This window comes from Apostichopus japonicus, chromosome 2 (assembly GCF_037975245.1).
Source record: "Apostichopus japonicus isolate 1M-3 chromosome 2, ASM3797524v1, whole genome shotgun sequence".
Classification (NCBI taxonomy): Eukaryota; Metazoa; Echinodermata; class Holothuroidea; order Aspidochirotida; family Stichopodidae; genus Apostichopus; species Apostichopus japonicus.
In genome coordinates, this window is record NC_092562.1 from 31,752,337 (window position 1) to 31,767,050 (window position 14,714).

Below are 14,714 nucleotides of genomic sequence, written 5' to 3' on the forward strand. Positions count from 1 at the left end.
CACCATCATCCTCTCATGAATTCACAGATGTTTCATTTGAGATGTTAACATCACTATCATCCTATCATGATATCACAGATGCTTCATTTGAGATGTTAACATCACCATCTTCCTCTCATGATATCACAGATGCTTCATTTGAGATGTTAACATCACCATCATCCTATCATGGTATCACAAATGCTTCATTTGAGATGTTAACATCACCATCATCCTCTCATGATATCACAGATGCTTCATTTGAGATGTTAACATCACCATCATCCTCTCATGATATCACAGATGTTTCATTTGAGAGGTTAACATCACCATCATCCTCTCATGAATTCACAGATGCTTCATTTGAGATGTTAACATCACTATCATCCTCTCATGATATCACAGATGCTTCATTTGAGATGATAACATCACCATCTTCCTCTCATGATATCACAGATGCTTCATTTGAGATGTTAACATCACCATCATCCTATCATGGTATCACAGATGCTTCATTTGAGATGTTAACATCACCATCATCCTCTCATGATATCACAGATGTTTCATTTGAGAGGTTAACATCACCATCATCCTCTCATGATATCACAGATGTTTCATTTGAGAGGTTAACATCACCATCATCCTCTCATGAATTCACAGATGCTTCATTTGAGATGTTAACATCACCATCATCCTCTCATGATATCACAGATGCTTCATTTGAGATGTTAACATCACCATCATCCTCTCATGATATCACAGATGCTTCATTTGAGATCTTAACATCACCATCATCCTATCATGATATCACAGATGCTTCATTTTAGATGTTAACATCACTATCATCCTCTCATGATATCACAGATGCTTCATTTGAGATGTTAACATCACCATCTTCCTCTCATGATATCACAGATGCTTCATTTGAGATGTTAACATCACATCACAGATGCTTCATTTGAGATGTTAACATCACCATCATCCTATCATGGTATCACAAATGCTTCATTTGAGATGTTAACATCACCATCATCCTCTCATGATATCACAGATGCTTCATTTGAGATGTTAACATCACCATCATCCTCTCATGATATCACAGATGCTTCATTTGAGATGTTAACATCACCATCATCCTCTCATGATATCACAGATGTTTCATTTGAGATGTTAACATCACCATCATCCTCTCATGATATCACAGATGCTTCATTTGAGATGTTAACATCACCATCATCCTATCATGGTATCACAAATGCTTCATTTGAGATGTTAACATCACCATCATCCTCTCATGATATCACAGATGCTTCATTTGAGATGTTAACATCACCATCATCCTCTCATGAATTCACAGATGTTTCATTTGAGATCTTAACATCACCATCATCCTCTCATGATATCACAGATGCTTCATTTGAGATGTTAACATCACCATCATCCTCTCATGATATCACAGATGCTTGATTTGAGATGTTAACATCACCATCTTCCTCTCATGATATCACAGATGCTTCATTTGAGATGTTAACATCACATCACAGATGCTTCATTTGAGATGTTAACATCACCATCATCCTCTCATGATATCACAGATGCTTCATTTGAGATGTTAACATCACCATCATCCTCTCATGATATCACAGATGCTTCATTTGAGATGTTAACATCACCATCATCCTCTCATGATATCACAGATGCTTCATTTGAGATGTTAACATCACCATCATCCTCTCATGATATCACAGATGCTTCATTTGAGATGTTAACATCACCATCATCCTATCATGATATCACAAATGCTTCATTTGAGATGTTAACATCACCATCATCCTCTCATGATATCACAGATGCTTCATTTGAGATGTTAACATCACCATCATCCTCTCATGAATTCACAGATGTTTCATTTGAGATGTTAACATCACCATCATCCTCTCATGATATCACAGATGCTTCATTTGAGATGTTAACATCACCATCATCCTCTCATGATATCACAGATGCTTCATTTGAGATGTTAACATCACCATCATCCTCTCATGATATCACAGATGCTTCATTTTAGATGTTAACATCACTATCATCCTCTCATGGTATCACAGATGCTTCATTTGAGATGTTATTTTTTTTGTTATCTTAGCTTGCCCAGCCCAGGAGCTAACAGAAGCATCCGGTTTGATTCAGTCACCTGACTACCCGAACTCTTACCCACACAACCAGGACTGTGTTTGGACCATCACGCTACCCTCTGAAGGGAATGCAGTACTTCTAGTCTTTGAGGAATTTGCATTGGAATTTGGGTAAGATGAAGCTAAAACATTCATTGTGAAAATACCACGAATGTAAATATTTTATCCATGGGTCAAAATCGGCTATATGAACATTGTATGAGCTCTAATCAATGTACTATCTAATCTAATGTAGGAATGGTCACTGATTGGACAGGGAGACACTCAAAGTTGAGATATAGTAATATCATCATTTACTGATCATTGTCATCACTAAACTAATAACAGTAATTACCATTTCTTCTTTATTATATCTTCAACAGATTTGATTACTTGTATGTCGGTGAAGGACCAGACCTGGATGAAAATGTTGTCTCTATTTTGACAGGGTTTGAGAATCCTTCTGAGATTCAGACTTCAACTAATCAAGTCTGGCTACGATTTACCAGTGATGAAGCTGAAGCTGCTGCTGGTTTCAGTATACAGTACAGCAGTACCCCCCTCTCCACACCAGTACCTAGTAAGCTCACTTGTATATACAGTATAGCAGTACCCCCCTCTCCACACCAGTACCTAGTAAGCTCACTTGTATATACAGTACAGCAGTACCCCCCTCTCCACACCAGTACCTAGTAAGCTCACTTGTATATACAGTATAGCAGTACCCCCCTCTCCACACCAGTACCTAGTAAGCTCACTATACAGTATAGCAGTACCCCCCTCTCCACACCAGTACCTAGTAAGCTCACTATACAGTATAGCAGTACCCCCCTCTCCACACCAGTACCTAGTAAGCTCACTTGTATATACAGTATAGCAGTACCCCCCTCTCCACACCAGTACCTAGTAAGCTCACTTGTATATACAGTATAGCAGTACCCCCCTCTCCACACCAGTACCTAGTAAGCTCACTTGTATATACAGTATAGCAGTACCCCCCTCTCCACACCAGTACCTAGTAAGCTCACTTGTATATACAGTATAGCAGTACCCCCCTCTCCACACCAGTACCTAGTAAGCTCACTTGTATATACAGTATAGCAGTACCCCCCTCTCCACACCAGTACCTAGTAAGCTCACTATACAGTATAGCAGTACCCCCCTCTCCACACCAGTACCTAGTAAGCTCACTATACAGTATAGCAGTACCCCCCTCTCCACACCAGTACCTAGTAAGCTCACTTGTATATACAGTATAGCAGTACCCCCCTCTCCACACCAGTACCTAGTAAGCTCACTTGTATATACAGTATAGCAGTACCCCCCTCTCCACACCAGTACCTAGTAAGCTTGAATTATTATATTGTGCCTTGGCATAATTTATTGTAAGAACCAGCAATCAAAAATATTCCAGCAAGTTATTTTGAATTAATAAGAATATAAATATTTGTTGCTGGCTTGGTTTACAGCATTTGTTCAAGGTGCTTTTCACTTACACTGATCTAGCAGAATGGGTATTTATGACATCACAGGGTGCATATCTATATATTCTACAACAATACTTTCTTCTTTTGCAGCTGAGCCTCCACGGACACCATCATTGGAAAACAGGCAAGACTCCAGTGTAATTATTGTGGTACTGGATCAAAACCAATCTTGGGTAAGAACAATTAACATCATATGATGAATTCTTGACCTAATATGTAGGTATATAGGGACAAAGAGAGGGCTGCAGCTACCTAATATGTAGGTATATAGGGACAAAGGGAGGGCTGCAGCTACCTAATATGTAGGTATATAGGGACAAAGTGAGGGCTGCAGCTACCTAATATGTATGTATGTGGGGACAAAGTAAGGGCTGCAGCTACCTAATATGTAGGTATGTGGGGACAAAGTAAGGGCTGCAGCTACCTAATATGTAGATATGTAGGGACACAGTGAGGGCTGCAGCTACCTAATATGTAGGTATGTGGGGACAAAGTAAGGGCTGCAGCTACCTTATATGTAGATATGTAGGGACACAGTGAGGGCTGCAGCTACCTAATATGTAGGTATGTAGGGACAAAGTAAGGGCTGCAGCTACCTAATATGTAGGTATGTTGGGACAAAGTGAGGTCTGCAGCTACCTAATATGTAGGTATGTGGGGACAAAGGGAGGGTTGCAGCTACCTAAAATGTAGGTATATGCGGACAAAAAGGGGGCTGCAGCTACCTAATATGTAGGTATGTGGGGACAAAGGGAGGTCTGCAGCTACGTCATATGTAGGTATGTAGGGACAAAGGGAGGGCTGCAGCTACCTAATATGTAGGTATGTGGGGACAAAGGGAGGTCTGCAGCTATGTCATATGTAGATATGTAGGGACACAGTGAGGGCTGCAGCTACCTAATATGTAGGTATGTGGGGACAAAGTAAGGGCTGCAGCTACCTTATATGTAGATATGTAGGGACACAGTGAGGGCTGCAGCTACCTAATATGTAGGTATGTAGGGACAAAGTAAGGGCTGCAGCTACCTAATATGTAGGTATGTTGGGACAAAGTGAGGTCTGCAGCTACCTAATATGTAGGTATGTGGGGACAAAGGGAGGGTTGCAGCTACCTAAAATGTAGGTATATGCGGACAAAAAGGGGGCTGCAGCTACCTAATATGTAGGTATGTGGGGACAAAGGGAGGTCTGCAGCTACGTCATATGTAGGTATGTAGGGACAAAGGGAGGGCTGCAGCTTCCTAATATGTAGGTATGTAGGGACAAAATGGGGGCTGCAGCTTCCTTATATGTAGGTATGTAGGGACAAAGGGAGGGCTGCAGCTATCTAATATGTAGGTGTGTAGGGACAAAGGGAGGGCTGCAGCTACCTAATATGTAGGTATGCAGGGACAAAGGGAAGGCTTCCTTAGGCACTCTCCCAACCTCAGTTATAATAGTGTTAAGAACAGTGTGACAAATTGTCCATATAATGATGCATGCCATTCTGATGAAGATATAGTTTAAATGTACAGTGCTAGACCACACAAAGCAACCACTGCAGGTTACTATTGCTACAGAGCAGTGGATGTAACCATAAACATGAACGGAGCCCTCAGTTACAGATCAACTTCAATGAACACTATTGGACATCCTTGTATCATTTTCATTTGCAGATCATACTTTGAGTAGGGAAAGTATCAATTTTGACTATTAAGATCAGAGTCATCATGCATTTGTTGTTTTTGTTAACAGTTTCCAGATAATGAGTTGACATTAGCTATCGCAGTAGCCCAAGCTCTGACAGAATACTGTGCTGAGAATCCAGGAAGCTGTCTCGAGGAATCAGTAAAGAGACGAAGGAAACTGTTAGCTTCAGAGTATCAGTAAGTATCTGACCAGGAAGTATCAATAATTCTCGTCAACATGTGGTCATGGGGAGGGGGTGGGGGTTGGGGATGTGGTAAAGGGGAGGGGGACATGTAGTCATGGGGAGGTGTGGGGGACATGTAGTCATGGGGAGGTGTGGGGGACATGTAGTTATGGGGAAGGGTGGGGGACATGTAGGCATGGGTAGGGGGACATGAAGTCATAGTGAGGGGGTGGGGGACATGTAGGCATGGGGAAGGGATGGGGGACATTTAGTCATGGGGAGGGGTTGGGGGCATGTAGTTGTGAGGAGGGATGGGCGTAGGCTGGACCACCACCTAAGCATTAATTTTACATCAATTAAACAATTCAGAAAAGTGTCAGGGCCAGAATATCTCAATGGCCGTCTATATAACATAATTTATGTTTCAGTGATTGTAGCATATACCATTAGTATATTAATGGCCATCTATATAACATAATTTCATGTTTAATTGATTGTAGCATGTGTACCATTAATATTCCAAGGTTGTTTCTTTTCATGACTCTAAACAAAGTAAGCGAGCAGAAAACACTGATCATAAAACATAATTAAATTGTAGAATAAGTCACATCATCTTCTGAATAAATGAAATTCCAGTCATGGTTACAAATGTTATATATCACATGATCAATATTATGTTTGGAGTAATGTCTAGTAACCATTCTGGTTAATATTACAACTACTACAGTAGTTACCATTTAAGAATACAGGAGAATGGTCACTTATATCATTAATGAGCACTCCAGATGGTATCATTATTAATGTTAGTAAGAACCAAATCATTAAACATAGAAAAGTCAGTCCATCTGACAATGTTAAGTTTCTTAAAAACAAACAATCCAACCCTACCACCTTTTCTGCTCACTCTGTGATTTTCTACTATAAAACTATGTAAACTTCCAATTGGATACCAGAGTTAGGTTCATTGTCAAGCCAAGATTCATCAAAGCCAAGGACGAGAAATTATGATTGAGAAGTGAGAGGAAGTCATCAATTAGTCAAATTACATCATTAAAAGTTTTGTTGAGGGTTCCACTGTTCATGTGAAAGAGTGAAATCATCTAGGAGTTCATTAAAAGTATCGGTGTGATACTATTTCCAAGCGTTAATAACATTTGTCATTCTTGTATGAGCAGGTAAGTACATGTCACAAAGATTCAACAATGACAAGGTTATTAGCTTGAATTGCATAAATATATTCAATATCATCAATCATTTGATTGAAAGGAAGACTATGCAACTCATACGTCCACTGGTTGGTTACGTTTCTAATATCAATGCAGTGATTATGATCATTATAGCATTGTATGACTGACAGCTAGTGTAATAAGACTCAGAAGTACAGTCAATATATCTGTTACACTTATGACAATTGCTGTTGTTTCACATTGTATTTTAGATTTTTCCTGATAACTGTACATTTGGATACTTTATTTATTGTTTTATATTGGATATTCTTCATGTATTTCTTATGACTGTTTGTTGCTCTTATATATTTTATGGAGGTTTTGTAAAGCACAGCCATCGCGTATTGCGCTATACAAGTTGCTTGTTATTATTATAATTAGTAAAACTACAAAAAGTAAAGAACACAATAGATTGTGACTTGCAACTTTGCTATACACAACTCAGATCAAACATTAATCAGGAGTAAAGGTTTTGTAGGTCGTTGTGTCCCCATATCAGTTTGTTATTTTCAGCACTGTTTCTCCTGCTGTAACTTCCTGGTCATGTGACCAAGCTAACTCAACTAATTCACTGGGTGGCTTGGAGCAGATCTTGCTTTTTCTTTGTAAGGTCTTCTTTGATGACAATTTTGGTTCCCAAGTAATCGGTTTCTGGCTTCAAGGTGTGTGGGTTTGACAATAACTGCCAGAGGCTTTTTTTCCATCTTTCTTGCTGACACGATGGGTTCATTCAATGTCAGTTTGGGTAAGAGTGTAACCCAGATGATTAGAAGCCAAGTCAGCTATGAAGTTATCTATGTTTTGTTTGGGGTTTCTTTACATCCAAACATCTTGCTGTACAAGTATGTATATGTATTGTAATGCATGATTGTATTTGTCTTTGATAGTACTAACTTTGTCCTGGATTTTCATGATTGCAGTTTCTTTTGTAGTACTAACTTTGTCCTGGATTTTCATGATTGCAGTTTCTTTTGTAGTACTAACTTTGTCCTGGATTTTTATGATTGCATTTGTCTTTGATAGTACTAACTTTGTCCTGGATTTTCATGATTGCATTTGTCTTTGATTGTACTAGTTTGTCCTGGATTTTCATGATTGCATTTTTCTTTCATAGTACTAACATTGTCCTGGATTTTCATGATCGCATTTGTCTTTCATGGTACTAGTTTGTTTTGGATTTTCATGATTGCATTTGTCTTTCATACTACTAACTTTGTCCTGGATTTTCATGATTGCATTTCAGGCATGAGACTCTTCCGCGGAAACGCGGATTTCAGATTATTTTTTTTTTCATTTTCGCATTTTTTCTCGTAATTCGCGTTTTTTATTATTTTTTGTATTTAATTTTTTTTTTTTTTTTTGCCGAACATGCTGGACTGTGAAGGGAAGGAACACCGAATTTGACCAGTGGTGGAATCAAGTAGCACAAAGCAAGCAAAAAAGCCTTTTTTTGGTTCAAAAAAGCTAATGGATAAATTATACAAGCAGAAATTCCACAATTTTTTGGCGAGTTACGTGATGTGATAGATTCCATCTAGAGTCCACCATTTTGCATTTAAGCCCTCCTTACCTGACAAAAAAAAATTCTAAAGGGGAGGGGGACACCCCGTCCCCTTAAACCCCTCCCCCAGGACGGCGATCAATAAATTTCAGATTTTTTTTCCGCGGCTCAGTCTCATCCCTGGCATTTGTCTTTCATAGTACTAACTTTGTCCTGGATTTTCATGATTGCATTTGTCTTTGATAGTACTAAGTTTGTCCTGGATTTTTATGATTGCATTTGTCTTACATAGTACTAATTTTGTCCTGGATTTTCATGATTGCATTTGTCTTTGATAGTACTAACTTTGTCCTGGATTTTCATGATTGCAGTTTCTTTTGTAGTACTAACTTTGTCCTGGATTTTTATGATTGCATTTGTCTTTCATAGTACTAACTTTGTCTTGGATTTTCATGATTGCATTTGTCTTTGATAGTACTAGTTTGTCCTGGATTTTCATGATTGCATTTGTCTTTCATACTACTAACTTTGTCCTGGATTTTCATGATTGCATTTATCTTTCATACTACTAACTTTGTCCTGGATTTCCATGATTGCATTTGTCTTTCATAGTACTAACTTTGTCCTGGATTTTCATGATTGCATTTGTCTTTCATAGTACTAACTTTGTCCTGGATTTTCATGATTGCATTTGTCTTTGATAGTACTAACTTTGTCTTGGATTTTCATGATTGCATTTGTCTTTCATAGTACTAACTTTGTCCTGGATTTTCATGATTGCATTTGTCTTTGATAGTACTAACTTTGTCCTGGATTTTCATGATTGCATTTGTCTTTCATAGTACTAACTTTGTCCTGGATTTTCATGATTGCATTTGTCTTTCATAGTACAAACTTTGTCCTGGTTTTTCATGATTGCATTTGTCTTTCATAGTACTAGTTTGTCCTGGATTTTCATGATTGCATTTGTCTTTCATAGTACTAACTTTGTCCTGGATTTTCATGATTGCATTTGTCTTTCATAGTACTAACTTTGTCCTGGATTTTCATGATTGCATTTGTCTTTGATAGTACTAACATTGTCCTGGATTTTCATGATCGCATTTGTCTTTCATGGTACTAGTTTGTTTTGGATTTTCATGATTGCATTTGTCTTTCATGGTACTAACTTTGTCCTGGATTTTCATGATTGCATTTGTCTTTCATAGTACTAACTTTGTCCTGGATTTTCATGATTGCATTTGTCTTTCATAGTACTAACTTTGTCTTGGATTTTCATGATTGCATTTGTCTTTCATAGTACTAACATTGTCCTGGATTTTCATGATTGCATTTGTCTTTCATGGTACTAGTTTGTTTTGGGTTTTCATAATTGCATTTGTCTTTCATAGTACTAACTTTGTCCTGGATTTTCATGATTGCATTTGTCTTTCATAGTACTAACTTTGTCCTGGATTTTCAGGATTGCATTTGTCTTTCATAGTACTAACTTTGTCTTGGATTTTCAGGATTGCATTTGTCTTTCATACTACTAACTTTGTCCTGGATTTCCATGATTGCATTTGTCTTTCATAGTACTAACTTTGTCCTGGATTTTCATGATTGCATTTGTCTTTCATAGTACTAACTTTGTCCTGGATTTTCATGATTGCATTTGTCTTTGATAGTACTAACTTTGTCTTGGATTTTCATGATTGCATTTGTCTTTGATAGTACTAGTTTGTCCTGGATTTTCATGATTGCATTTTTCTTTTGTAGTACTAACTTTGTCCTGGATTTTCATGATTGCATTTGTCTTTCATAGTACTAACTTTGTCTTGGATTTTCATGATTGCATTTGTCTTTGATAGTACTAGTTTGTCCTGGATTTTCATGATTGCATTTGTCTTTCATACTACTAACTTTGTCCTGGATTTTCATGATTGCATTTATCTTTCATACTACTAACTTTGTCCTGGATTTCCATGATTGCATTTGTCTTTCATAGTACTAACTTTGTCCTGGATTTTCATGATTGCATTTGTCTTTCATAGTACTAACTTTGTCCTGGATTTTCATGATTGCATTTGTCTTTGATAGTACTAACTTTGTCTTGGATTTTCATGATTGCATTTGTCTTTGATAGTACTAGTTTGTCCTGGATTTTCATGATTGCATTTGTCTTTCATACTACTAACTTTGTCCTGGATTTTCATGATTGCATTTGTCTTTGATAGTACTAACTTTGTCTTGGATTTTCATGATTGCATTTGTCTTTGATAGTACTAGTTTGTCCTGGATTTTCATGATTGCATTTGTCTTTCATACTACTAACTTTGTCCTGGATTTTCATGATTGCATTTATCTTTCATACTACTAACTTTGTCCTGGATTTCCATGATTGCATTTGTCTTTCATAGTACTAACTTTGTCCTGGATTTTCATGATTGCATTTTTCTTTTGTAGTACTAACGTTGTCCTGGATTTTCATGATTGCATTTGTGTTTGATAGTACTAGTTTCTCCTGGATAAACTTATCATATGAAATTTAATCTAAGGTCTTATATTTGCAGGTCTTTCAAAGGTGTATGGCATTACTATGCTAACAGAGATAGAGCAAATCAACAATCATGTTTGCACCTTGGTGTATGTATGCATATTATAGCCCTTGATCAAGGCCAACATGCAGTAAAATTCATTTGAATACATCACTTAGTACCTACCAGAGATACTTTCAATGCTTCACACTAATAACTAAATATTGACTTGATAATGAGAGAGATCCTGTACCTGCTACTATGTATCTGTTACTCCAACCCTGCTATGTTCTGATCTTAATCACTGTATTGTGTTAGCCTGCCTTATTTGTTGTTACAATGTCACACTAGCTAACTAACAATACCAGGGCACATACCAAACAGCCAGACTTTCACTTCATTCACATATACAGACATATGGTTTTATTTTCAGCTATTTATGGCCACAAACATTATTACCATTTTAATGATCAGTTTTCATGGATTTGGAAGTTGTAGACTATTGTCTGGAATGTTAGCAAAAACATTGGTGACCTTTACCATACCTCTAACATCTTCTATCATTTAATGATAATAGTATGATTAGAAAACAAGTCTTACATTACCTCAGACAGCTTGGTGGGTTACAGGTGGGTATTTCTAGGGTACATATACACATTGGGCTTGGTGGGTTACAGGTGGGTATTTCTAGGGTACATATACACATTGGGCTTGGTGGGTTACAGGTGGGTATTTCTAGGGTACATATACACATTGGGCTTGGTGGGTTACAGGTGGGTATTTCTAGGGTACATACATGTACACATATTGGGCTTGGTGGGTTACAGGTGGGTATTTCTAGGGTACATATACACATATTGGGCTTGGTGGGTTGCAGGTGGGTATTTATGGGGTACATATACACATATTGGGCTTGGTGGGTTACAGGTGGGTATTTCTGGGGTACATATACACATAGGGTTACATGTGGGTATTTATGGGGTACATATACACATAAAGGGCTTGTGGGTTACAGGTGGGTATTTATGGAGTACATAGACATATCATGGGCTTGTGGGTTTAAGGTGGGTATATCTCTGGGGAATATATATATATACATATGTATAAACAAAATAGGGCTTACACAATATAAATACAAATAGTTTGTAGACAGAGGTATCAGTTTTGTGGGATCTGATGGGAATGTAGTTATAGCTTGGAGATAGAGTTATCATATTTTAGTGGGTTTCATTGTGATTGTTCTGGTAACTTGGAGAACCTTTTTATTAGTTAAAAAATTGATAAAAGAATCATCTGATATGTTATATGATAGATCAATTATGCAGCATTGATGTTCTTCATTAGTCATGAAACTGCAATATGACCTGTCAGGTCATCAGGAGACTGCACAGAGGTAAAATAATGTCCAGAGACAGCTAAACTAAATAACTTAATTAGACTGGAGAACTATCAGTTAATTACAGAGATGTGGCAGCTTACTTATATCTTAAACATACTCTCTCAAACATATATCCCCCCATAAATGTTCTTGGATTGCAGTACATGCTCTCAGTAAATATCACATCTCCCCCTTCCTTTTCCCCACCGCTTAAAACAACCTTACCAAGTTTGTAAGTTGTGAAATCATCTAACTATCCATAAAGTCGTATGAAATGTTCTGATGAAGTTTCAACACATTTAGTTCATATCCAACCATATCATATCGGAGTCATTTAGAATTAGGTAAACTTTCTGAATGTTTCATATTTCGAGGAAACGTCAATGGCAAAATGATGAAATCAATTACTGAAGTAAAAGATCTTGAAACTTGCCATGTTCACGATGTTATTACAAACCAAACAGTTTGCCACAATTCCTGGAATCATGGCAACTATGAAGCTGTTATGCGGTAAAAGGCTTGTGTAAAAAGTGACATATTGAGGTTGTTCCTTTAGCTTGCGTTTTTCAGTGAGCGGAACTGGAATATGCATCTGGTTGTATTTGCTACATATTTTGATTAAATTCATTGTCTACAAGAACACATCTACACGACACCCGACTCACTCAACAGAAACATCTGTATCGCGCATAGGTACGACCGGCCAATATCATACAGCCAGCTATATTAGTAATGTCAGCTTGAGTTTGGTCGACTCAACATGTTGCGTTTTCCCGAATTGAAGTCGGCGACCACAATGTAGTTGTGAGTGGTACAAGGCTACAACTGCGCTGGTTCTAACAAATGTAGGTAAAAACTGAATAAATAAATTTAGGTGACGTCAGTTATTAACAAACACCTGAGTCAGTTTTACAACTATGAGTAGTCGAGTTCACACAGTCTCTGTTGAATCTTTGAGTCTTGAGGACTATCCAAAACTAGGTCACCACGGGGAAATTAGACTACTCAAACGAAAGAGGAGTCAAGTTTATACAGCACATGCAGTTGTCGGGTAACGTGAATGGATTTGAGATGTGGGTAAAATCCCTCATGTGATGAACATTTGCAACAACAGGCTTACTCATGTTGATATGGTGAAAACTGGCAATGTAATGAACTTCGGCAACTGATTGTAATCCCATTTTCATTCATCGTATCTGCTTACTGCTTCATTATTGTCATAATAATACGGTAGTAATATTTTTATGGTTTCCTCACTGTGAATCGATAATACAAAGATGATATCTGTAATAACATTACAAGTATGTTGAGAGGACACCTCGACAGACAACCCGTGGAGTTGTTGATGGACATATATACAAGGTCAATTTATCAGTCAGATCATAACAGCAGGCAGTGATTATAAGACCATCGCGTTTCAACAGTGGCTTGTACAAACCAATCGCATTAGCTTGATACTCTTGGTTTCTCCGTTTGATATCGGAGTTTATTAACACCGGAGGTAATGCACGTGTGGTCATGTTGAAGTACCAAATCCTGCTTAATATTATCTGTGAATGTTCCCATGGGAGGTGCTGGTCAGCATATTTCTGTACAAGGAGATGTATTAATCTGACAAGAAAGAAATAACATATTTTAACCTGAGTGAGATCATATGTCACACTCGCTTTGCTATCAGATTGAATGGTTCAGTTCGAAATACGTTGAGACAGTTGCTTGGAAGATTTAACTTTAAGAAGTAGGCCGAATATCAGAAAATTGGAAAAACGGAGATTATTAACGAATTTGAAAGATGAAAGTTTGGTGCCCCGACACACACAGGTAGCCTAGTTCCCCCTTCATTCGATACAATAATATAATAATATATAAATGTATATGCGGCGCAACCCTAAACAGTCGAAATTTCTTCAGCATCGTTTTGCAGCTTGCAAAAGATAGCACCATTTTGAATCCAAGCATCCTCGATTTTACCAAATTTTCGAAAAGGAGAAGGGACACCCCTCCTCATAGACCCCTCCCGACGACTTAAAATCTTAGCCACCCCCAGTTAAAGGTGATCCTGCCCACCCCATGATTGAAAACCCAGTACCCAACCAACTGATTAAGCTTTCCAGACCATAGGTATTGTTAATATCAGTACGTAGTAATTTCGTGTCCTTGAGCGCCAAACCTAGCCACATCACTAAGCGTAAAATGTAGTCTTGAGCTCCAGTCCTAGCCACATCACTTAGCGTACAATGTAAACCTTGAGCGACAATCATAGCCATGTCACTTAGCGTACAATGTAACCTTGAGTGCCAGTCCTAGCCACGTCACTTAGCATACAATGTAACCTTGAGCGCCAGTCATAGCCACATCACTTAGCGTACAACGTTACCTTGAGCGCCAGTCCTAGCTACATCACCTAGCGTACAATGTAACCTTGAGCGCCAGTCCTAGCCACGTCACTTAGCATACAATATAACCTTGAGCGCCAGTCATAGCCACATCACTTAGCGTACAACGTTACCTTGAGCGCCAGTCATAGCCACATCACCTAGCGTACAATGTAACCTTGAGTGCCAGTCCTAGCCACGTCACTTAGCGTAAAATGTAACCTTGAGT

The 14,714-nt window shown here is 38.1% G+C and overlaps 1 protein-coding gene across 4 annotated transcripts in view; it reads left to right on the forward strand.

Moving 5' to 3' along the window:
• Positions 1-14,714, forward strand: part of LOC139956844 (uncharacterized) — a 64,148-nt gene that overhangs the window by 32,366 nt on the left and 17,068 nt on the right. For all 4 annotated transcript variants that reach the window (XM_071955235.1, XM_071955233.1, XM_071955234.1 and 1 more), the window contains 4 exons: positions 2,123-2,282; positions 2,534-2,730; positions 3,728-3,810; positions 5,372-5,502. In XM_071955235.1, the coding sequence (XP_071811336.1) occupies positions 2,123-2,282; positions 2,534-2,730; positions 3,728-3,810; positions 5,372-5,502 (571 nt within the window). The remainder of the gene's footprint in view (positions 1-2,122; positions 2,283-2,533; positions 2,731-3,727; positions 3,811-5,371; positions 5,503-14,714) is intronic.